This window comes from Telmatherina bonti (genome assembly GCF_933228915.1).
Source record: "Telmatherina bonti genome assembly, chromosome: 4".
Taxonomy (NCBI): domain Eukaryota; kingdom Metazoa; phylum Chordata; class Actinopteri; order Atheriniformes; family Telmatherinidae; genus Telmatherina; species Telmatherina bonti.
In genome coordinates this window covers 18735281-18760600 of record NC_136622.1, presented here as the reverse complement: position 1 = coordinate 18760600, position 25320 = coordinate 18735281, and the positions used below count along the sequence as shown (strand labels likewise).

The 25320-nt window shown below is 40.1% G+C and overlaps 1 protein-coding gene across 1 annotated transcript in view; it reads left to right on the top strand.

Moving 5' to 3' along the window:
• Positions 1–9446: 9446 nt before the first annotated feature.
• The window catches only part of prdm16 (PR domain containing 16), a 177190-nt gene continuing 161316 nt past the window's right edge, over positions 9447–25320 (top strand). The window contains exon 1 of the mRNA XM_079239817.1: positions 9447–9546. Within this exon, the coding sequence (XP_079095943.1) occupies positions 9510–9546 (37 nt within the window). The 5' untranslated portion in view covers positions 9447–9509. The remainder of the gene's footprint in view (positions 9547–25320) is intronic.

Here is a 25320-nt window from a genome sequence, read left to right as displayed (position 1 = left end):
TAAAGTTAATGCAAACAACCAGCTTTTGTCAATCAGATTTGATCATAATAAAACTTACCTGAATTGCAATAACCTTTCATTGAGTAGAAGTTAAAGTGACAGTAGAGACCAGTTGTGACCCATTGTGTTAAACAACTGTTTGGAGAATCTAGCACTTGCATTTTAGTTTCTTTTATATTTGCATATAGATTCCCAGCAGAGCAACAGAAGCACACACACACACACACACACAGCTGAGTTGACATCCCACGGGATGTAGAAAGCTGAGAGGTGCCACCATGACCCCAAGCCTGCAGGTTCCTGTAAGTCCAGTCTTCCACACTCTCCATTCCCAGCAGCTGACAGGCTATAAGTGTCCCACAGTAGCCTTTTTCTCAGCTGACATCAAAAGGTTACTCAGCATGGGTCACACCAAAAAATTATTTTCAGGGTGATATGACAATGAGGAAGGGGGGAAAAAATCCCCAAACTGAAGTGGCAAGTTGTCCAGTTTTACCACATGGCAAATGTCACTGTGACATATATGGGCTCATGAAAATGGAAAGCGAGGACAGGGCGGATCACAAATCCAGCCGTCTGTCAGACTTTATTAGCACAACTAGAGAGGCTGAATCTTTCCCATCTTTCTGTGTGACACATTTGGTCCACAAATGAGCTCCATTGTAAAACAACTCATTGGATGTTAACAGAAACCACACTGCCAAAATAAAATCCTTTCAATGATGAGCAATTAACATTAGAGCGCAGGCTAACACTGACACACAAGTGTCCTACCCAGCTGCTGTCAGTCTGTGCTCCTTCCTAATCTCATCTAAATAAACATGAAAAACAGTAAGAAGAAAGAAAGCCCTCTTACAGACGCATGTTGGTGCTCAGATTTTTATTTAATATTAATTTTTTTTTTTTTTTAAGAAAAGCTGTCGACGACATGAATGGAACCAATTTGAGGTCAATATGTTTTTTCCCTTTAGATCGGCAAGTTTCAAAGGCATGTGGGTGTGCTGCGCAGTGGCAGTGGAGTTGTTTGGCGCACTTGTGATTCAGCAGCATTTAAAAGAGCAGGAGTGGAGGATGACAACCTGATGCACCGAGCGTTTGGCTTCAAGGAACACAGCTACATATGAAGCAATGCAATGATAATGTAATATAGAAGATTACTTTTTTTTTTTTTTTTTTTAAATGGCATAAATGCTGGACTTTTCTTTCCTAACTGCTGGCTAGTTAAGACAGAAGTGTATTTTTATTGAGCTTAAGTGTCCAGTTAGTTTGGTTATGATTATGCTGTGTTGTGACTCACCTGTGTTCAGACACAGAGGGTGTGTCTTTTAAAGAAGTCAAAAAGCAGAGAAAGAGACAGCTGTTGAGTGGATTGTGCAACATGTGTTTGTGCATCTGACACAGGAGGGCAGTCTTTCAACGATTCACTCCAGACCGGTTTACTGTTCATGTGCTCTCTATTCTGATATATGAGTTTTGAGCAGCTGCACATATTTTCAGATATGATGAAGTTTAGATCATACTAAGTCATGTGCTAGAACATTACAATAAAACTTCATCTCAGGTTGTGTAAGACCCGCCTTTGTCTCTTCTGAATGCTCTGCCATTTGCTTTGCCCTTTTCATTCTCATTTGCACTCCTTTTTCTCCTTTTGCCATCACCCTGTGTCACTCTTTTCCAATAGTAATACTTGCAACTCTTATCTTGAGCTCTCATAACTGAAAAATGTCTGGAGTCAATATTTATCCAGGTTGTGCATAGAGTTATCTGTCATTTCAACACTTTCTGTGCCCCTTTAACAAATAACATGCAGCTCAGATGCATATTGAAAATCCCTCTGCACGTCTTTTGTTCCCCTTCTTCTCTCCTCAGTTCTTCCACCCTTGTTACTTTGGGTGAGTGTGTCTTAAATAAATTCTTCTTTAAGTCTTCCTCATAAACGCTGACTGAACAACCCCAGGGTTACACGCTGCACAGAGCGGGTTTTAGGGGAAATGGGGTGGTCTCACGGAGGAAGTAGCGGCAAACCCTGGGAAGTGCCATCGCTTCTGATGTGTTGCCGAGACCCCACCAGCCCCCCACCTGCATCCAAGATTGCCATCACTCCCCCTCCCTCGACTAGAGATCCTATTAATCATCCTGTCAATCCAGCTTTCTTACAGCAGACGCACATATACACTTTCCACCAAAACAAACAAATAAATAATGGAGCAGGTCTAAAGAGAAAACAAGAGAATAATATGGATGGAAATGGGAAGAGTGCTGTGGAGAGCTTTCAGGTTTGTTTGTTGCTTGCTGCATTTATACTGTGTTTTTTTTTTTTGTTTTTTTTTTTAAACCTTTATGGGGGTTTTTTGGGTTTTAAAGTGTTTGGTGTTCTACGGTTGTTTACCATGTGATGTCAAGCTTATGTGTAAGTGTGCACCTTGGCCAGGCTTAAATTTTTTCTCATGCTGGGAAGTGATTCACTCCTGTAGGGAAAGGAGCCTAAATTGAATTTTTTTTCCTCTTTTTATAGCCCAATACAGAACGTCAGTCAGCAGCCAAGAACTGAATGGTGAGAGAATGTGTGTGTGCACACAGAAGAGTGTTCATGTAAAGTAGTGTGAAGTAACCTAAGTTTTAGTGAACTTTGCGACTTGCTGAGTCACCACACGGCGCGGGTTTGGCAGTGGGGAACTGGATAGTAATTGTTTCATTGTCTTCACCAGAATAAAAGTAAGTGAAACACAAATATCACAATATCAATTCCTTGTATTCATAAATACACACACTGAGTGTGTCTATGCTGCACTCTGGGGCCCCACTGTAACTGGTTATGGTGACGTCACCATCCGACCCAAAACAAAATAAGACATCATGACTGTTTCTGTTTTGCGGGAATCTGCAGCTGTTTGGAATTCTAACTATATCCTCCACGTTTTTTTTCTGAAAGTCTTGAAATTGATATGTTTTGGTGTTTTGATTTCCAACTTTGTTCATTCTACATGCGGCTTTAACAGTTGGTGTAGATTTATAAGGTAGCAGTGTCTAGTTGAGTCACATCTCACTTAATCATCAGCATTATGTGCAATACTTCCAGTCTGCCTTTTCATTGTGATTAAAGCCAACAGCGAGCAGATAATTAACTCAAACTGAATGATTTCATTTTCATTAATGGTCCATTACAATTTGAAACATTTTCCTGGATTTAAAATCTGGTAAGATGGGAAGACTTTCCCTAATCAAACCTTTCTAGGAAGGGATAACACAAACCTCAGACTAGACCATCAAGGGGCCCTGTTTCCTAGATGAGAACCTCACATCTCAGAGGCTGCTGTGCTCCAAAGCGTTGCTGACGGCTGGCAGGCGGCTCTCTGGAGTCCCAACCCACTGCCATGCCAGCCTGGTGTGAAATGGACACTTGTCTGCTCGGCCCGTTCTGTCTGTCCACAGTTGTTAATGATAACATGCACCGTACTCAGCACTTGAAGCTGGCCGACATGAGCCTTTTAAAGCCTGCCAAGTTGTGTGTATGTTCTTAATGCCGCACTAAGTTTGGTGTCTACAGAACATATTGTGCACATAATAGCGCCCCTACTCTGTTTAGTCATTGCTGTCCACAGCAGCAGATCTGAAATAATAATAAAATTATAGAATATATCCGGTCTCATTTGTTTGATGCATTCTACCTTAAATCTGGCCCAAAGTTTATGTGGTTATATGTGACTCTTTTTCTTCTTCTTTTTTTTTTTTTTTTTTTTTTTTTTTTTTTTTTTTTAATAAGAATTTCGACTAAAACCAGCATTTCTGTATTTTCTAAGATTGTGGTTTTATTCATGGCCTCCAATTTATTTCAATCTAAGAAAATTAACAAAAAAGATGCAAATCATGACAACAAATGATATTGGTCTCCATTATTATCCTATCTATAACTGTTTATATGAAAATAGTTGGTCTATATCAAGTTTCAAGTTTGAAACTACTTTGATATTAAAATAAATAATGTTGCATTTATTTAATTTTTTTGCTTGATTTATTTTATGGCACGGAAGCGCCATCCTGTCCAACCCATCTTCTCTTCATATAAAACAGACTGTGCCAAACGTCTTATGCTGAGAAAAATACGAGTAAAATATGACTATTTCCCCCCCACCAGTCCAAACTAAAGATTAACATTGTGATTCTCCGTGTCCCAGTAGACAGCGTGATTGATTACATCATATTAAGGTCATTTTTACAACGAGGTAATTTCCACTCGAGCCTCCGGGCGATATTTTAATGTGCATTTGTTTGGCGGGGTTGTCGTTCCTCCGCTCCTCTGATCTGCAGGGAAATAGATGGCGACATTAACAAGCGATTAATTAAAAACAACAACATTAATGATGATAGGACGAGAGAATCTTTTTTTTTCCGGGGATGCAACTAATTCCCAAACCGACTTAATTATATGTATTTATTAATTTCCCAATCTTTGTTTACATTTTACAAGTGTATTGTGTGCTTCTGCATTTAGTTTTGTTTGGAACAAAAAATTGGATGTCGAATAATGATAGTGCTCTTTTAATTTAACTACAGAATGATGGAGCAAAAATCATTTTGTTTACCATTGTCACACGAAACTGTCAATTTAGCTGGTAATATCAGAGATCTTTTTATCATTTGTTTTCAGTTTTCCATGACAATGAACCAGACAAGGCCATTAAATGCTAATCTTGGTTTTTAAACTCCAAAGAAAAAACGAACATCATATGAAGTATTTACTGAGTTTTGTCTGTCAGTGTGTGTTTGTGTATAATTGTGACTGGCCAAAAATGTTTGTCGTGTATCTTTATCTTACACAATTTGTTTTTAAGTTTTAGTCTTTAACCTCAAATTGTGCAGTTTATTTCACAAAGCACAAAGATCCTTCAGAAACACGTGTTGTGTTTTGTTGCGCTTCAGGTGCAAACTGCGTGGTAGGAAAGTCTCCTTCAGGTCAGGCCTCCTGCAGAGCATCCGCGTGTGTCCCGTCGCTGCCCTCCAACATCTTCATCCTCCTGCTCTCAGTAGATGTGGCGCAGTGCCCGTCTGTTTCTGACAGCATGTTAACAACTCTCCAAAAGGCCCCAAAGAAATGTCTTGGATTAGCGGTCAGATTTCCCATTTCCCATAGACGCACAAGGTCCTGAACCCAATTAATGACTAATAATTACCAGGGCAACCTCTCTATGACCGCTTCAGGGGCTTCATTAAAGGACAAGTGGCAAGGATCCGGCTTCTCCAAACGACACTTTAAAAAAAGAAAAACGGATTTCCTGATTGGTTATCTGTTTAGAATCTCGATTAATTCATATGAATATGCGCAAAAGATAGTGCCATAGTCATGCCAGGTGACAAAGAGGTGTGTGGGCCCTCCCTGTGCAGTCGATCACATCACAGAGAGTTTGTGGACGCTGTGTGTACAAGTTCAAGCGCCCTGCCGCAGCTAGTTACCGTGTTTACTCTCCCATTACATCAACTGTGCCAGAATTACAGTTAGCAAATTTACAATGCTCACTGCGCCCACAAAAAAAAAAGTTCTGCTGGGGTTGTTTGATGTCCCCCGACTCTCTTCATCCGTGGGCCGCACCGTGAGGTGCTCCATTTCACATATCTCATGTGCGCTGATGTTATCAGCGCCTCGCGTCTAATCCAGAGAGCCAGAGCCTTTTCCACCGCGGATAAAGCTTGGGTTTCAGCTGCCTGTGTGTGCATGTGTCCGTGTGTTGTGGGGTACAGTCACCGCAGCCTGACCACACAGGTCCCCAACAACCAACACACGCAAAACTCTAATGAGCGCACGCGCCTAGAAGATCAAGATAAGTTTTTCCAAGTTGGTTTTTTCACCCTGCTGTCGTGAGATTTGTTGAATAAATAACGTGTTGAGAATTACGGAAGGAAGGTCATATCATATTGGTCATGTGAGATTAACTGATGGTAAATCCATTTCTCAGATGAGGCTAATGTTTGCTTCCAGTACCAGAACGGAAAGTGTTAAAACAAATAAAGGGGAAAGGCTTATAACGCAGGAGGCCTTTAGGGTGTTTTTTTTTTTTTTTTGTTTTTTGTTTTTTTTTTAAACTTTACAGGATCCTCAGTTCAGGATATGTGAAGATCTCCTGGCGTCATGGAGATGATGATTAAAATAAATGATATATAAGTGTCCTTGTGAAACATTGCATAACTCACTAAACAATCCAAGAGGCCTCGCGCCCTCCTTGTTCCACACAGAGACAGTGCGCTCAGGTGACCGCGTTGACTCTCATAAACGCATTTAAACCTTTATCAAAATCATTTAAACGTTTCAAAAGTTGGGATTGACAAGTTCTCTGCATTTCATTTAAGTTGATCCTGTCATTGTTGATGTGATTGTTGTCACTTGCTGATGATAATGGGCCTCTTTAGTGTAAGGGAATTAATAGGAGGTTAATAAAAGTGAGGGCCCCTGTCCAGCTCAAAGCAGCGCAGTGGCGCACCTCTCTTCCGGGGACAGAGCCAGCGGCTCAGCCTTCACATGCTCCTTGTGGACACAAAACAGGAAAAAAAAAAGGGGGGGGGAGGGGGGGGGGGGGGGGAACAAGGTGAAAAGAGAGGTTTCCCTTTTCAGCCCTGCGTTTCCACTAACCCTTTAAAGGTCGACATTTAAATGGCGCAGCAAAGTAATCCCCAACGGGCCAGTGTTGGACAGCAGCACTTTTCTTTGCAAGCATAATCACAGTTAATTGCTCCTTTAAAAGGTGTTGCGCCATATGAAATCATTTGTCCAACCCAATGCAGTGCAGGAAATATACAGAGGCCTCAACTGTTTCGAGAGGTTGATGGAAATAATTTTGACAAACTGAAGAAAAAAAAAAGTTCTGCTGGTGTCTTTTTTTTTTTTCTTCTGTGTAAAGAACGAGGTGTCAATAAAACCGGTCAATTAAAACAATGGATTATTGATAGCTTGCCGCCACGCTCCCACTCTCCCCTTCAGACACATAGAGGAATAAACAAAACCTTTGTGCACCATGTTTCATTTATTATTTGTCCATCGACTTGTTCCTTTCTGTGCTTGCGTCGCGCTGCCTGCATGCTGTTGGAGCTTCTGCAGCTTCTACCTCTAAACTAATGATTTCTTTGAAATAACAAACTCATTTATCCACAACCTTAGTTAATTGTGCATTCCTAATGAATAAATTAAATAAATAAATAAATTAATTAATTAATAAATAAAATGGGCGCAAGCTCTCTTCCTTTGATTTTACTTGCTGCTTTCTGTCAAACCAACACAGTAACCCCCTTCGCCTGCTGGTGCAAGACAAATCTCAATAAACTGCAATTGTTAGCTAATTACAGCTGATTATTATTGATTAATGATCATGCCATTCGTTTCCCTTCAAGGGACAATGTCCCATGGCGGTTTTCTCTCCAATATGGACTGGAGACATGTTGCATGAGCGCAAGCCTTTATACAAATCAATAGTTTCATGTGCATCATATTGAACAAGAAGCGGCAGGTCAAGCATGAAACGACATGCAGGGCGTGGAAGAGGCCTGATAATAATAATAATATTAACAACAACAACAACAACAACAATAATAATAATAATAATAATAATAATAATAATAATAATAATAATAATAATAATATACCAGTGTATTTGAAAGTATATCAGAACAGTGCGGAGTGATCCAAGCAACTGATCCCTGCCGCTGTCCCTGCAGACAGCAGTTGCTCCATGAACAGCGATCTTTAATGGGCTGCAACATAGAGCCGCCTTTATTCAGCTAAACTGGACGGAAACCATTCCCATATGACACGAGGGCTAAAGGCCCAGTCAGCACACACACATAACGACCAGTCTCAATCTCAAAACACGACGGTAACGTTATATCTTTTCCAAATATTATATTGTAAATATCTATGGTCATGATATAAAATTATTATCACTATAGTAATAATAATAATAATAATAATAATAATAATAATAATAATAATAATAATAATAATAATTTATTTTATTTTATTAAAATTGTGGACTTTCACAAATATTAAAAATATTTAAAATGGTAACAATAAATGTCTATTCTACTAATTAAAAAAAAAAATTGATTCATAAAATGAATGGCCGTAATGACAACATCAGTGTCATTGTAGAAGACACACAAATATCTCAGAGAATTAAATGCCACAATTGTGCTTACTTTAATCTCTCTTTTTTTCCACTCACAGAAATCCAAAAATTAAAATATAAAAAATTACCTTGCAGTTGTTCAGGCTATAATTGAGAAGCTGGATGTGCGCAGATTAGCGGAAAGACACTCGTTTCCTTCCGCAGTAAACAAACAAACAGGTGCAAGACAAATTCAACAGTTGCACGGAGAGAGAGAGAGAGAAAAAGACAGCAGCCTCTCCACGTCGTTCAGGTGATCTGCTCTCAGCTGAAGGCGCGCGCGGTGTTGCTGACAGTGAGCACAAAGATCTGTGCAAGAAACAACTTCTGCAGATACAATTGTTACAAATATGAACAGAGAGAGAGAGAGAGAGAAGGAAAAAAAAAGCCTGGACTTTCTGTGCTGCTGGTGGAGGCTCCATGCCCGCGTCAAACAGCTGCTGGCTGATGCTTGTCCTGAGGGCAACAAGGTTTACACACACTGAGATACACACACACACTCACGCTCACACGGTCAAAAAAATCTTCTGTAAAGTTGCATCAACAATCAAGGTTTTTTTTTTTTGTTTGTTTGTTTTTTGCCCGCATGAACATTAGTAGAGTTAAAAATAACCTCTGCAACTCGAGCACGTCACGGTGAGACTTAAGCTGCCAACTGTTTCACTTTGTGCCTTTAAATCTGTAAAATGAGGAAAAAACAACCAAAAATCAGTTACAGAAATATATAGAAAAAATCCTAAATACTTGCAATCTTCAGTGAGAATGACAACTCTCATGAGAGAATTAATAAATATAAATCTTGGTTTTTTTTGTTTTGTTTTTTTTTCCCCAGTAGTATAAATATTAAATACGACCTTGACCTCGGCGACTGGCTCGGTCTGTCCACCGCTGTGTTGCAGAAAAACCATCCAGTCGCTGTTAACTGGCTAAAAAACCCCAACACGGTGCTGGCAGAAGCTGAATGTGGCGGGTGGTGGTAGTGTGTATGCGTGTGTGTGTGTGTGTGTGTGGAGGGGGGTGGGTGGGGGGGGGGGGGGGGGGGTGTCTACGGGGATAGCATGGGGGGAGGGAGGAGAGGTGAGTTGGTGAAGAGAGAGCAGGAGGAGGAGGAAGAAGAGGAGGAGGGGAAGAGATAAGTGATCTAAAAGGGAGACGATAGGACAAAAAAAAAAAAAAGTGATGATGATGATGATGATGAATACATTGGAAAGTTTTTTGGCCCCGGCGAGGGTGTCAGATTGAATGGCCTGTGCGCATGTGCGAAGGTGTCCAAACTGACAATGCTGGTGAGATGAAGATAGTGTTGTTGCTGCTTCTGGGCTCACGGAGGACGACGAGAGGAATCTACAAGCCGACAAGATGAGATCCAAAGCGAGGGCGAGAAAACTGGCCAAAAGTAGGTCTTCTTTTCCCGCTTCTTACCGCTTTCAGCTGCCGGCTCCAAACTCCCGGCTTTCTCTCCATGTCCAGTGTGTCTTTGTCATTTGCTGTAGCCTTTTATTTTTATATATAAACGAGGATGGGACAACTCTTTGTCCAGAAAGAAGTTTTCAGCTAAATATCTCACCCCGCTCAGAGTGTCGCAGTCTGGTTTCCCTGCATGCTGCCGTACTGGCGTTGCTGGTTCCAGTGTCAGAAAGTTTCACGCGTGATGAAAAACGCCGCTGGTGTTTTAAGTTGATCTCACTCCTTTTAAAAAAAATGATAAACATCGCCGTTGAAATCTCAGTCTGAGCTTGTATTTCCCTTCTTTTCGCTTGTCGGCGGGGTCACTGGAGCCGCAGATTCATTTTCCGAAGCTACCAAGAAAGTTGTAGAAATGGATAGTAACTTTTTTTTATAGAGCCGTTCCAAGTCTTGTGAAATAATATTCCCGACTTCTGAAATAGTGGGCGCTGTGGCACTGCTGTGCTGAGAGCTGCTGCTGCTGCAGCTCACGCCGAGCTGGCCGCACTCTTTCTCCAAACTGCAAACGGAGACGCCGACTTGTGATTTTGGAAGAAAGCGATGTTTTAATGCAATTTTTTTTTTTGTCTTTTTGTCGATCCTGCACACTTCGCAGAAGGTATCGCTCTCTGGTAAATGTGTTTGGTACCAGGGGCCACCGGACTTGCAGCGCACTGTTTCCTTTCTCGAGGGAATGCCAATCAATAATGTGTTGAAATCGCCTGTATACTACTGCTTCTTAGTGGACTGCTGCTCGCGTCACACGGAAAATTCATGTATTCAGTTTTGCCAACATGAGCACTTTGTTGCTGGGAATGGAGCATGTTTATTGTTTGACATTTCTTTATTGTTAGGTGCATTGATTCATTTACACCACCACCATTTTTTTTTTTTTTTGTTCCTGCATGAATGAACTTTGTTTTCTCCGGCCTGTAATGTGGACCAGTCTGCTTATCTATCCGTGGAAAGACGAATGTTTAACACGATGGTCTGTGAAGGCCTGTCTGTGTTTTCTTTGATGTGCAAATTTCTTTTATTGGCAACAATTATCCTATTAAGTGTTTAGTTAACAATGTAAAGACAAAATAACACACTTAAGTCTTTTAATTGTATATTTTAGCACAGAAAATAAGTGATTTTTAAATATATTTATTTTGATATTTTTTTATGTTGTATGATTGTTTGCAGGCCTTTAAAAACTTTGTACCTTTGCCTCTGGCCTTGTTAATCAATACGAACCTCGACCTTATTTATTATAGTTTAAAATAGATACATTAAAAACAACAACAAATATTTGAAAGTAAATTAATCATAATTAATTATATTAAAATTATATATATATATATATATATATATATATATATATATATATATATATATATATATATATATATATATATATATATGTTTTAAATGGCGTTTTTAAATAGTTTTATCTGCAATTAATCTGCAGCTACATTCATTATATTTTCAGCGGAAATTTCAGCGTGAGTGCATTCAAACAGAAAACAAACCCCCCACCCCCTCCTCTCTTGCGCATACATACACACACACACACACACACACACACACACACACACACACACACACACTTTTTTCAATAACTAATTTCTTTTGCACGTTGCTCGGAACTGAAAAGGGATCAAGTTGCCTGTGCAAAGTTTAAATCGAGGGGAAAAAAAGAAAATGAACGAAAAGCAAAAACTCTAATTGGACTTCTTTGTGAAAATACTTAAACACGTCGAGGATTCAGCTCCTTGCCAGTAATTGCACTTGGTCTTGATCTCTAAACAGCCTTGATAGTCTGTTGATCCGGGTGCTAATGAACACAAATACCTGGCTTTGTGCTGTACTTGCGCAGCAGACGAAGGCCTCAGATCTGTTGTGTTGCAGCGGTAGGAAAAGCAGAGCAGACAGCAGCCATGAAAAATATCTTGTTCTTCTTAACATTCAAAACACACAAGCCCACAGCTTTTGAATATGAAGCGTGGGAGTGTATTTCTCCACCTTTTTTTTTTCCTTTCTTTCTTTTTTCTGACGCTAAGGTAACTCTGTCCTGTAGCTGGCTGCAGCAGGCCCGCGGCAAATGTGGACCAGATGCTTTATTATTTTATTTTTAACCCTCGTGTGTAATTTCTTCTCCCGGCAGATAGCACAGCCACGTTTGCTACAACATTAATTTGTGTGTGATTTCGCAGCCTTGTATTGATCATAATATGCAGCCATTGCTTGTTTACAAGCTCTGGCATCAGCAGAAATGGCTGATTGTGTGTTTATAATGCGGATTCTTCCACACAGGTGTTGTTTTTTTTCCACCCCTCCCTTTTTTTTTTTTTTTTTTTTTTAGCCTGTAGCCCCACATAGCTTTGCTTTTTTCTTAATATTCACACTCTTTCTGAATTTACCACAAAAGTTTAAAGTTGATTTTGAGAGGTTGTGTGAGACTTTAAGTCTTAATTGTAACGTTTCCTTCCAACGAGTGAAGAGACTGAAGCAATAATGTCACATTTCATTAAACTGGGGGGTTTGGTAAAAAGGTTTGGCTTTAGTTATCTTCCCTGAAATCCCCTTCAGGCAGTCCTGCAGAGAATAAAGAAGCAACGTGACATTGCAATCACTTTTGTCCCATCAATGTTTGTATTGAAGTCCTACCTGTACATGTGTGTATTTTATGGCAACAGTGCGCCTGCGTGTGAACATTGGAAACCCTTGCGGCTGTTTTATTGTAGCATTCTTCAGGGCTTGTTTGTAGATTTAAATTGCTTATGAACCAATTAAGGCTTCCTGTTCAGTGAGTGCAGATTCTTTTTTTTTTTTTTTTTTTTTTTGGCCATGTACACAAATGGCCACGAACACACACACACACACACACACACACACACTCTCGCTGTCGCATGTTCAGTCACACAGTGATCTCCACCCTGACATACAAATAAACAGAAAGAAAACATAGATAGTAACGTTTCCAGTTACCCCCCCCCTTCCCTGCCTCCCTGCCTATTAATGATTATCTTTACCCATCTGTAATGAGATGGGCTAAAAAGAAAAGCACCCCGCCTCCCCCCATGTTCTTCACAGTCATTTTTATCTTATTTTATTTATTTATTTATTTTTTTTCACATCGAAATGCTCCCCACCTTCGCTTTGCTCCTCCAACACAGTGAACAAATGCCCACCATTTCCGACAGCTTTCCTTCACGCGCCCCTTCTCTCTGTCTGTGTGACTCTGTCCAAATTTCCAGATATTCGAATGATCTTTGAGTTAAAAGGGCAATATTATATGTGTTACTGGTCATGAACTTGGCCTGGCTCAAGAGCTTTTGATGTTTTGACAGAAGTAATAAAACCCAACCCATAACACTTTAAAACCAACAATGGTGGCTATGTTTAAACCTCTGGCTAAACGTTCAGGGTCTCCAATGTATTGCTGCCATGCAGCTGTGATGTGTGTCACATAGTTCTCTTCCACGTTCACAGATTAGAGCCTGGACCTATAAATGATAGGATCATCAAATGGAGAGGAAATGTAGTGTTTGGTCAAATCCCAGAAATCCTAGTTATTCCGTGTTATTTGACTTGTCACTCATAGATGAAAGCTAACAAATAAAATCCTTTTTTTATGTAGCGTATTTTATATTTTGATTTTATTTGAAAATAATCATATTGTTCTTGTGAGCTTTTTGTTTGCTGCAGACCTTTTACAATAAAGACAAATAGGTGGAAAGTAGGGTGATATTTGTTTTATACTTTGATTCAGGTTTCACCTGTTTCATAGCTTCACATCACTAAAACTTAGCTTAGTTGATCTTTGGAGTCTTAATTTGAAAACATCTTGGCAGTGGCGTGTTTATCTGTGGCTATTTGAAAAATTAATTAATTTTTCATTTTGCAACGAGATAACTGGATTTATGAGACTAAGATTTTGATGAACAAATGCTTGTGTTGCATTATTTTTCCTGCTGTTGATCCTTTAGCCAGAGTATCTGGGCTGCTTTTAGAACCACTTGTTTCAATCTTTGAAGGGTAAAAAAAATGTGTAGCTTACCCAATAGCACAATTCCAGCTTGGCATGGACACATTTATAGAATAAACATTGAATAGTTGAAGCTTGTTAGATGTCAACTCGTCATTCTGGTGTGTGCTGGTTAAACTTTCTGTTTTTTTTTTTATTATCATCTTTGTCTGTGTTTTATAAAGTCTGTATGTTTTGCTGCAGGTGTGTTGAATGGGAAATGGATGATCTTTAAGAGTAATAAGCAACAAGTTAAAGAAGTTTCATTGATACAATCCCGAAGATCTTTGCCTGTTAGTAAATCATTCCATTTTCACAGTGTTACTTTGGTTGAGGTTAGGGCAAGGCTTTAGTCATGCTTGCTGCATGGTTAGTTCAGTACAAGAAACTGTCTGTTACAGTAACATCTGGTGATAATTTGATTCTCACAACACGATACACATAAAGATGCTTTGGTTTCCTCGTATTTCATTAAGATGTGAGAGCAGATTCTTGAGCAGTTTTCCTTCCAGCAAATTGTTTATTGTGACATTGAAATATGGGTGACAGTGTGGTGAAAAGTCTCTGGTTTAAAACTAGAAAGAAAAATTGCATACATTTTTCTCTTGTGCAGTGGATGAGTAAGTGAGAGACAAAGACAGAGAGGGAGAGAGTGACAGAAACAAGTTTTTTTTGCCTGATTTGCTGAAACCATTAAGCTTTAAATAAAAAATAAAAAATATTGATTTATTTTTCTAATGTGTTCTTTAACTTTTGTTGACTCCTCCTCTTCCCCGTTGTACATGAGCAAAGTAAGATAGTGTTTTTTCTTCTTTTCTTTTACCATGTCTTTACACAGCCTCAGCTGTAACTGAACTAATACTGCTTTTTTGGTAAAAGGTTCTTAGTAAAAGTAAGAAAAGAAGAGAAGCCTAATGTGGTTAAAAACTATTTCAGTACATAAACTTTTACGTAAACACAAATATCAGAACAATTCTAGTTCCAGTTTGTCTAAAATTACAAACACTTTCTCAGAAACTTTATGCAATTTTGAAATTTTACTCTTTCAGCTCTTCAAGGTATTATCACTGTTTTACTTAGAGCCTATTTGTGCTTTTTTAAAATCGTCTGGCCATGTCATACAAATGTGTCCCACATCCTCAGCCTCTGCAGCTGTTAAAATACTGTCATTAATTTGCATGCAAATTGTTTCTTGGCTGTAAATTGTGTACTAATGCATTTTTATTGAAGACAGTTACCATTTTTAGTCTGCATACAAGAGACAGAAATGAAGCCCATGGTTTGCTTTTGATTCACAAAGTAAGCAGAAGTGGCTCCAATAGCAGTTTTGTACTATTATGAAGTCACACTGACCCGTCAGTGTCGATTGAGTCTCACCAAAGCCTTGAAAACACTTGACTGGCTTTTCCTTGCTCCCTGCTTTGCAGTGACACATCGGCACATGCATGCGCACACGAAGTAACGGAGATGGACCTTGCATGTATACACATATGCACACACCTCAGTAGTGACAGATTTTTTGTGCATTGGTCTGATTTAACCCCAATCAATCACAAACCAGAAAGGTTGAGTGTAAATGTCATCTGAACAGCAGGAGCTGGCACCGTTGGCTTGCTAAATGTGTGTGAGCGCGTGCAAATCGGTGTGTGCACCATTTTGTACAGTTGTCGGAGGTCCTGTCACTGTTTCGAGCTTTGACCTTGGCCAAGTCTGGCAGAGCCATGGGTGGGCACCTGGACACTCTGACACACACGTTTCAGCCCCATGTTCCCTGCCGAGTCTCATGCTGGCTTTGTCAAATTTTGAGTTGACATACAAATACCGCTGCATTAAGCTCTTGCACATGGCTCCAAATCCCATTCATTCCACTGATACATTGACCTCACATTATCCAGTTGGAGAAAATGGCTCTTTCCCGCCTTGCACTGTGACCTCATCTGCCATGTTAGAAAAAACAACCTCCCAATCACTTGGTGGTGCAGACTCTGACATGGCTGAGGGACTTTCAGATATATCACTGATGTTTTCTTTTTTTTTTTCTTTTTTTAGCAGCTCCCTGTTTAACATCTCTCTGTATACCCTGTTTTTCTAGCCTTAAGATTGGTGGGGTGGGGGGGGTTGTTTAAAAAAAAAAAAAAGATTAGCAATCGTCAAATCACAAGAAGTGTTAGGAAAAAAGAGGCGTAAAAGAATGAATCGCTGCTACACTAAAGCTTAATGCATTTATTCTTGACCTGTGGCTGCTTATAAAATTACATTCAACCACTGCTGGGTCGTGTCAGGAAGATCCCACCCCGGCTCTCAGGGCTGATAATATCCCACGACTGCTGGAGTCATCGCTCAGGATGTGTGTCATCTTTATTTCTGAGTATGCTAATTAACACTAAACGTTTATCTCTATGTGTGTCTGGTGTGATTGTGCACCACCCGCCGTGAAGCAGTGCGTGTTGTTTGCAAAACAAGGGAGCAAATGTGTCGAATCTCTAATTAGCGTGTTCTAGCAGCCCTCATGACCCTCTCCCCCTCCCCTTACATTGTAATATCCCAGGGATTGCTCAACATTGTGACTAGTCTTATCGGGGTCTAATCCTGATTTGTTTGGTATTAACCCCCTCAATTTCTCCCTCTTTCTCATTCATACCTCTTTAATGCGCTTTTCTGTTTGTCCATTGCTGAACTTCTTGTCCTCTTGCTTGTCGCTTTTTAATTTACTCCATGTTCTCGTTATAATTTGCGAGAAAACAAGTAGAACTTAATTAAATTTATTCAAATTTTCTTTCTGTTTTTGTTCTTATTTACAGATATGTTTGGTCATTTCTGTTGTTCAAACAACTGATTCATTCATTGTTTATGAATGTGCTACACTGGAAAGATATTGAATGTTTTATATGTAATTATATGTATATCGTTAGATATCCTTTCTAAATTTACAGTGTCCTCTAGTTAGTGCAGTCACTTTCTGTGGGGCATCAATGGCCTTGTTACCAAGTGAATATAAAATAATATATATAACTGCACAAACCCAACTCAGTGTGCATGTTTACACCAAGTAAACGAAGTTAACAAAGAAACTCATTCAATCATGAAAGAATTACTACTGGACATCAAATAAAATTCTCAGGAAATAAAGTTTTATTCTCTAGATTTCTATTGCAGCCACTCCAAGTGGTAGCTCACTTCTCCACTCTCTCTCTCTTTCACACACACACACACAGCCATGCACACATGCCCCACACAGTTCATTCGTAATCCCACCGCGACACTGCTGATGATGGCTCATCCTGTTCAGATATGATAAGCAGACAAACTGCTCTCTCCCCTGGGCTTCTTCCCCTGTCTTCCCAAACAGGCATTGGTGTGTAGAAGCAGCGTGGCTCTAAACTCCCACCGCTGCTTCCCCTTTCATCAGGCCGCCAGTTCAAAGCCTTGGCTCCATCTTCACTTCTGCCCCCCCCCCACTTCTCCCGCGCCTCCTTCCTTCCCACCTCCTCACTGTCTTTCCCACTGTGTGTCGTCATTACCACAAAGATGGGCAAGCAGTGTCTCATTAAAGCGGATTAGAGACATCTCCACGTCTCGCAAGGGCTGAGCAGGACAACCCCCCCCCCACCGCCCTTTTCTCTCTGGGATCAGGTTCTTTGATTTGTCCAGATAAAGACCTCTTTCATGTCGGTTGGGACGGTTAGCGATTACACTGTCAGACCCATCGTTTTGGTGAGTTTGACAAATTTGCCATGCAGGGTGGGACGGGTGTGGGGATTGTATTGGGGAGGAGGGTACACAAGGAGATTCACAGTAATTGAGCTGTCATTATCCAGTGACCCTGCCAGGCACTAGTGCAGAGGGCTCACCAGTTCTCTATTTGCTTAATACTTGACTAACTTTCTTTGTGAGTATGATGGATAGAACAAGGAGAAGAGAGTGGAAGCAGGGTAGCAGCCCCCAGATGAATGCCTCTGCTTGTTCAACCATCTCTCTTGAGCACTACTGTCCATGAAAATTGGCTCCGCTACATCACTGCTGCAAGTTTCAGCTCTCTCTTGGCTCTTCTCTGGTGCAACCCAATTAGGCCCATATAGCTGGCTGCCATTTATTTTCATACAAAATGAAAACTGGTGGCATGTTGATTACAGAATTCTCAAGAGACAACAGGCCACTATTGGTGTGATTTAATTTCATTAAGTAGAGTGTGGTGCACAGGATAAATATAATAGGAATTCCCTCACATTGTACCCCCTCCCCAGCATTTCCCATTTACCTCAGCCACTCTGTATGCTAAACAAATGTTGAGGTACATTTGTAGAATTGGAACGAGTCACTTGATATGGTTTGGTTTACCTGAGGCACATTTTCATGAAGTTTGTACTTTTGTCCGTGGATGCCTCTACTTTACTGGCATGTACCAGTTTATGTTACAATCTGGACTGAATGACCACTAAAAAACACATAATTCATTTAACACAGAGCTTTACAACTTTTGTCTTGTCATATTTTTAGTAACTTGTTAAAATAACCGATAGAATTTTGTACTCCTCTGGTTATTGCAGAGTGGAAGCCGTATGTGTGAGATGTTGTCTGGAATGATGCTATCTGATGTGGAGTTGGAAAAAAAAGAAGCCTTCTCCTACCAGAATAGTGTGACTGTAATACCAAAAAGATTTTGATGAAGGAAATGAGAGCCCTCCTTGTTAACCTGGAGTCAGATTGGTTGAAAAGCGATGAGTAGAGTGGAATGTGTGTGTAACTGATGGTGACACACTTGTTTGTGTGAGTGTAGGTGTTGGAGGGGGTCTTGGCTAAAACATTTCAAGATGGCCCATTAGCCGGCACAGGCCCGTCCCCTCCCGACACTAGGATTCCTCTGTGCTGACCCCCTCTCCTCCACCTCTCAGCCCCTCTGTCCCAGAGGCCCCCAGCCTCATCCTGCCAAGTGTACGGTTCCAAAGTAACGATGAAGCTGCCTGCGTGTGAAAATATTGAATTGCAAAAACATCCCTGGGTGAGAGGGTGTGTGAATGGAGCTTTCAGCGCCGAGCCCGACCCGGGCCCTGTGCTACTGACTGACGGACAACAAATGGCATTTTGTGTCCAGAGACGGAGAGAGAGGAAAGGGAAAAGAAAGGAAGAGAAGAGACACAGAGAAAGGGGGGGGTCTTGAGATTTTTTCAGTCCTCTTCAGTCAGGGGCCCTATATGCAGGTCTGTAGTGCCTTATCACATGGCCTGTCTGACCTCTGGCCCCCACTCAGCTAAGGCTGTCAGACTGCTCTCCAATTGGGAGTACAAAGCCTCAGAGTCTCAAAGGCCGCCATTCACCCCTCCACCCCCTCAATCCAACACACACACACACACACTGCTTGCAGCTGTACTCCAAAGGTAATAGGTAAAAGTAATGTCAGTGACCTTCACTTTCCATCGCTCTACAGGAGGCCAAAACTCTTTAGATTCCCTGATAATGTCAGAGGTAGAGGGTGGCCCTGTTAGCTCATTATTCCCTACTTCTTCTTGTCTCCTACTAGATCAATTTATAATCAAATCAAGCCATCTCCTTTGGGACAACACATTTTTTAACTAAGAGACTTTTTATGTCTCATAATTATTCGTTAATTGGAGTGGAAAACGACATGGATGCTTCAACACAAACTGGTGTCTCGTTTTGTTTTAGTGCAGTGGGAACATACTTGTGTAACTCAGCACTATGTCTTATCTTAGTGTGTGTGTGTGTGTGTGCATGGACATTAGTGAATTTCTGATGTCTCAGAGGACTGACTGGGTCACAGTATGACCGTAACCTCCTGTCTCGCTTTGCAACCCACACACTAGCATCTCTCTCTTTTCCTGTCTCTCTCCTGACCAGTTCTTGGATTCTTTCTTCCCCTTTTCTCTTCTTCCCCTCCTTCTCTGAAACACTGGAGTTTCTCTCTCTCTCCGGTCTCCTTTGAAAAGATGCGGCGTCTTTGTCCCGCTTGATAAAGGATGCCATAGTTCCCCTTTTCCCCTTCTTTGTGGCCTGGGGCTGGCGGCTCCTGTAGAAGTGCAAATGGTATCCTCTCGAAGGGGCTATCCCCGCGGGCCCTCATGGGCCCTCTCTCTCCTCCAGGCTTGGCTAATTACCACCCACCCCCTCCTCCTGCATCAACCTCCCTCCACAGCTCCCTGGTCCCTGGAACCATGGACGGCACATTCCCACAACCAGCACCTGGCCTTCTTTTCTCCTGGGTGGCTTTGATGGTTGACACCCCAGCCTACCCCTCCCTCCTTCTTCATCCTCTTCCTCTCTCTGACCCACTACACCATCTTTCTTTCTCTTACTCCCTGTAACTTCTCCCTCTCTCCCTGCACTCTCTCTTATTCTCATTAATAGAGGTTTTAAATTGCTTTCCAACCCTGACAAACTGATCCTGTTGAAAAGGGAGATGTCAAAGAGGAACGCAGCAGATGTGAACAAGAACTTGAAGAAATGAAAGGAAGCATTAGAAAGTTGTTCTATATTCAAATATCTGTACTCCTTCATAGATTTTAGCCAGATTGTGTATGTTTGCCTAAATGAACAGTTTCTGGGTCCAAATGGGCCGCTCTGTTTTACAGTAGTCTGCAAGTGTCTGCGAACATTTGTCTGCAAATTGTGGTATATACATTTTAAATCACACTGACATCACATATCAGGAAACAAATGCATTTGTTACTGGTTGTGACCCCAGTTCTGTAAGTATAAGAATAGCTGGTTTTGAGAGGTGCCTAAATGGGACTATAAGTCAAACAGTTTTTCCGGACATATCAGTGCTTTGCTCTATGGAACCATTAATAGCAACATGGCAAGTAACTGCTTGAATTTTCTCGAATGTCTTTTCACTTTATCACCGGCTAATATTAATTAGAACTTTTAGTTTCGGTCTTTGATCAATGAAGAAACCATGTACACAAACTTAAATCGTCACTGCAGAGTATTTTCACAACTCAAACCTGCCCACAGTGGCCACTGCAGAGTGCTGACTTGTCTTCCACACTCTGCCAGAGCCACATAGCTTGAATTTTGGCAAGACAGAATCTCTTGTGGTCTTGTGATTCTCGGAAGAATTCAGCTACCCCAAAATGTGAAAACTGAGGCTATACTGAGACACACATATGAAAAGATTTGACTCATTTTTGTATTATTTTATTATTTGCTTTTTCCCTTATTCTCCCAAACATGACAAACATGCAGCTACTTACTTTTTTAATGTTTATGAATGGAGCTGCTATGAATGGGAGACAGGATATTTTAGTAAAACAGAAACTACTTATGACATCAAAAACGTCTCTGATTATGAACATGGAACTTGTCATTTATTTCAGGAGTGTATCATGTATCAGGCTCATTTTTTTTTGGGGGGGACTATCCTTCTCTACATTCATCCTCTAATGTGATGCAACAGTTGCTTTGTGTCTACTTTACCAAATAAAATGAGGAGTTGTAAAAAAAAAAATTTTAAAAAAAGAAAGAAAAAAAAAACTTTAAAAAAAAGAAAAACAAACAACAAATTTTATATAATATTCAACATTATTTTTTATTTAATTCCATTTTGTCAGACAGCCACAGAATAATGTTTGGTAAAAAGATTCAACTATAAATTACGTTTAATTCAGAAATATTTGGCTCATAAACAGTTCAAGTATGCGATGCAAATTGAGTTAATTTAATTGCATCTGTAATGTTCAAAAGCACACACAGCCGTGCACACACCAATATCTCATTTAGCTGCACATTTGTGTTCCACTTGCCATAAGCCTAATCAATAACCAGCCCCAATGGATTAAGTCAATTCATAGATGGCCTTTGTGCAGTCTGGTGATTCTGGTGAGAGCATTTGGACAGCTTTCTGAGGAAAACAAATAGCTCTATTACAAGCCTACGTCTCTGTGATGCTCAGTGTCCCGAAGGCAAAGCACTCGGCCTTTATTAATTCTATGTTCTTCACAGTAGAAAAGGATTTATTTTCAGCAAGACACAGGTTCTCCTGTCCATAAAATAGAGAATTGAGCTATATGTTCATGAAAATCTCAAGGAGTAATCAACTACACTTAGATTTTCAACAATATGCTGCTATGATATATATGATATGATATGTTATATGATATGATATGATATGATGTGATGTGATGTGATGTGATGTGATGTGATGTGATGTGATGTGATGTGATGTGATATGATATGATATGTTATATGATATGATATGTTATATGATATGATATGTTATATGATATGATATGATGTGATGTGATGTGATGTGATGTGATGTGATGTGATGTGATGTGATGTGATGTGATATGATATGATATGATATATTTTTTCATTCGCTGATTGCACAATCATGCTTAACACACAAGCTTCTCTTCAGCAAGCCAGTGCTTTTCTGTCTTACAGACTACATAAAATCTCATCTGGTGTGGGAGTTGTACACACCCAGACCAGTTATACTAGTATAACAGAGTTTGACATTAGTTAGCTAGACTTAGATCAGGTAACATAGATAATACTAATGTTGTCATGTTATGAATTTAATAGAAAGTTTCATACAGGCTTACGTTTTTTTTTTCAGTATGCTTCCAAAGCAACGTGACTCCCATCCACATAACTTTAGAGTATTTCTGAGACTTTTGTAATCATTTCAATTACTTCTAGTGGACATTATATGTCATTTTCATGATCACAAATAATCTGGTTTAGCCATCATAAATGTCTTTGATGTATTTATTTCACCAAAACAGCTGCTTTTCTTGGTAGTTTGCATACCTAAAGGACTTGGGTGACATCATGAACAGTGCTGCTATGTCTGTTTCAAATTTCCATCCCAGCTATGTATGCTCTTATTTGCATTAAGAGGTAGTTCTACTTCTTTTTTGTTGAAGTTTTTAGCCATATTCCTTATGTCCGCTGAACCAAGCCGGGAATTTGGAGGCTGTGAACACTAAAGCTGGAGATTTTCTAAGCGAGTATATTAAGACCACTGGAAATATTGTGCCTCCTTGCTAGAGTGTATTTGACATGACATTTATTTATAGCACTCAGCAGAAATTGGTGATTTTTTATTTTTTTATATCATCATTGGGATGATGCAGCAGAATTTTGGAGGCTTCATCACTGTCAGTGAAAGAGTTTTAAGTAACATTCAAGCAGTAAAAGAACAAATTACCTGTTGTTTTCACACATGGCCTCCATCAAGCATTACTGGAATTTAGCAGTCTTCCTAGGACTTATTTTCTCCAGAGTTGGCATATTTGTAACAAATATGCATGAATTTGTCAAAGCTGCTGAAGAAGAACATTAGTTTCTGGATACTAAAAATGTCAAGTCAGTGTTGTTACAAGTGCTGTTAGTAGATGAAAATCAGACTTTTTGTGGATCCATGAGTGATTTCCTTCCATTTTGAAGCACAAAATGATGATTTGAAATCTCTATCAGCCAGACTTTACTGTCTTTAGAGCCTGAGATAATTAAAGAATTTGTCATTCCTAATCTATTTGTGAAAGGGTAGAAGTCCCATGTCCTCTTCATTCTCCACCTCTCTTCTCCTCACATCTTGCCCCATCCTATTTTACTTTTTATTTATTTTCTGAGTACAGAAAAGGAAAGAGGAAGTTCCGATTTCTGAATTGTGTTTTATGAGTGGTTGAAATGGCCACTTCTGTGGTGTCTGTCCACACTGACTGTTCTCCATTTAAAGTTTCTGAGGTTTCCAGACATGTCAATTAAGCAGTTTTATTGGGATAATGTTTTTTGTAAACAACTGTGTGCATTCTAGGATGAGCTTATTGGTTACGGCTATTTTTTGTTATTGTCCTTATTTCGGTTTGTTTTAGCAACAGATCAGCATTGTAAATCTGTTTCTCTTCACTTTCCCGGGTGCTTTAAAAGTTCACTTGGATGACCGCAAGCAAACTTACATGCCCTGACAGAGGCATCTTGCTTTTCAACAGTGCTGAAGAGGAGTAAGTGTTTAAAATGGTGAGGCAATGACAAAGCAAACACAGGAGGCAGGTGGGCGAGGCTGTTGCTAACCGGGACTCCATTTTATCTTCTTTGTGTACTGCTGTACACTTTGTGTACTTTTTTTCTGTTTTTGTTTAACATTAAAGATTTTTTTGTAATTCAAAGTAAAGATGCCATCACCTTATATTTGATTGCTATAAAATATAAAACATTTTTCTCGAGCATGATTTGAGTTTTTCTGCTAAAGTGTTGATCTGTACAGGATCATATTTGAACAGTCCTAGTTTTTACTTTCTGTTTAGTACAATACACATACATTTTATTAAGATAGAAGTTATGTACACTGTGAGGAACAGCATTTAGTTTTTTTTTTTTTTTTTAATTTCTTTTAATGTAAATGTGTCTTTTCATATGAGTCAAAGCCTCCTCTGTCTGCATTTTAATTGGAACTAACTGGGAGGTTTGTCATACTTTCTTTTGACACCTCCCAATTTCTCATCAGGACACAAGATCAGGATTGGACCCACTGCAAAACAGAGCAAGGAGATCTTTGTTTTTTTCTTGTTTTTAGAAAACTCCAGGGGACTTTGATGCCAAGTTCCTCTGCAGCAAAATGCAAGGCCCCGACCCAGCACATCTGAGAGTACTTTGGTGAAATAACAGCAAATGTTTGTCTTGTATTGTATGGCACGCTGCTGGAGGAGCACTAAAGCCCCTTCTTCCAGCGCCTTAAGCACCTCTTAATAAAATAGTCAAGAATAACTCCTTCACCTTAATCTTCCCCTCAGATTACTGCAGTCTGTGTGGGAAATTAGCAGCAGGCCCACACGCTTCCCTCTTTCTTTAAAACTGCTACATCTTCACTGGAAAGTACCTGTTCCATCTCTAATTCTCTGTCCACCGTGGCGTCCCCTGTTTTGCTTGATGATATTTTGTTTCGTCTGTCTTTGTGTACCAATCCTGTGTGGCAGGCTGGATGAACTCCCCGTGGCAGGAGGAGTGGCATTTTATTAGGTCAGTATTAGAAGCAACATGTGGCTAATGTGTGTCTGCATTTTCCACAGTCTGGTCCTCATCAGTGGAGAAAAGAGAGGCTAAACAACTAAACATGGCCGTTGACAATTGATACGAGCCCTTTTAAGTGGATCTGTTTCGTTGAATGGGAAGCTGGGGGATGTGTGTGACTGTGGGCACGTGCATGTGTGCACATTTACTGTAGGATTTTAATTAGGATATAAACTGACACACAACACACACACATGAGCACACTACACTTTAGGGAGCCTTGGGTATGTGTGTGAGTCCTTTGTACTCTGTAGTGTAACCCACACCTTGAATATGGTGGCGGCAGCAGGTTTGAGCTTGGTTCGTCCTCATGTCTGGTCCTCGTAACCAGAACTCCTTGACTGCTGCATGTCCGCTTTGCTCACCTTCACTCTCACCCGCCTGCCATCTGGGTCTACCAGGAGACACACACTTTCTCAAACATGAAATACTTAGTGATCATCGAGTTCTAACCTCTGGGTTTCGCTTGCAGTTTTACAAACCAGCACTTTGAGATCTATGTTCACATTTTTTTTACTATTTTGTCCCAATAAAAGAAAATTAAACTGCTCTTCTTTTAAATCACTCATTTGAAAACTTAATCGGGAGTAAGAAATAATTTCATATTTTAACTTTTTCTTTTACATCTGAATTTATATTCAGATAAACTTACAAATATATAATAAATCACCCTGTTAG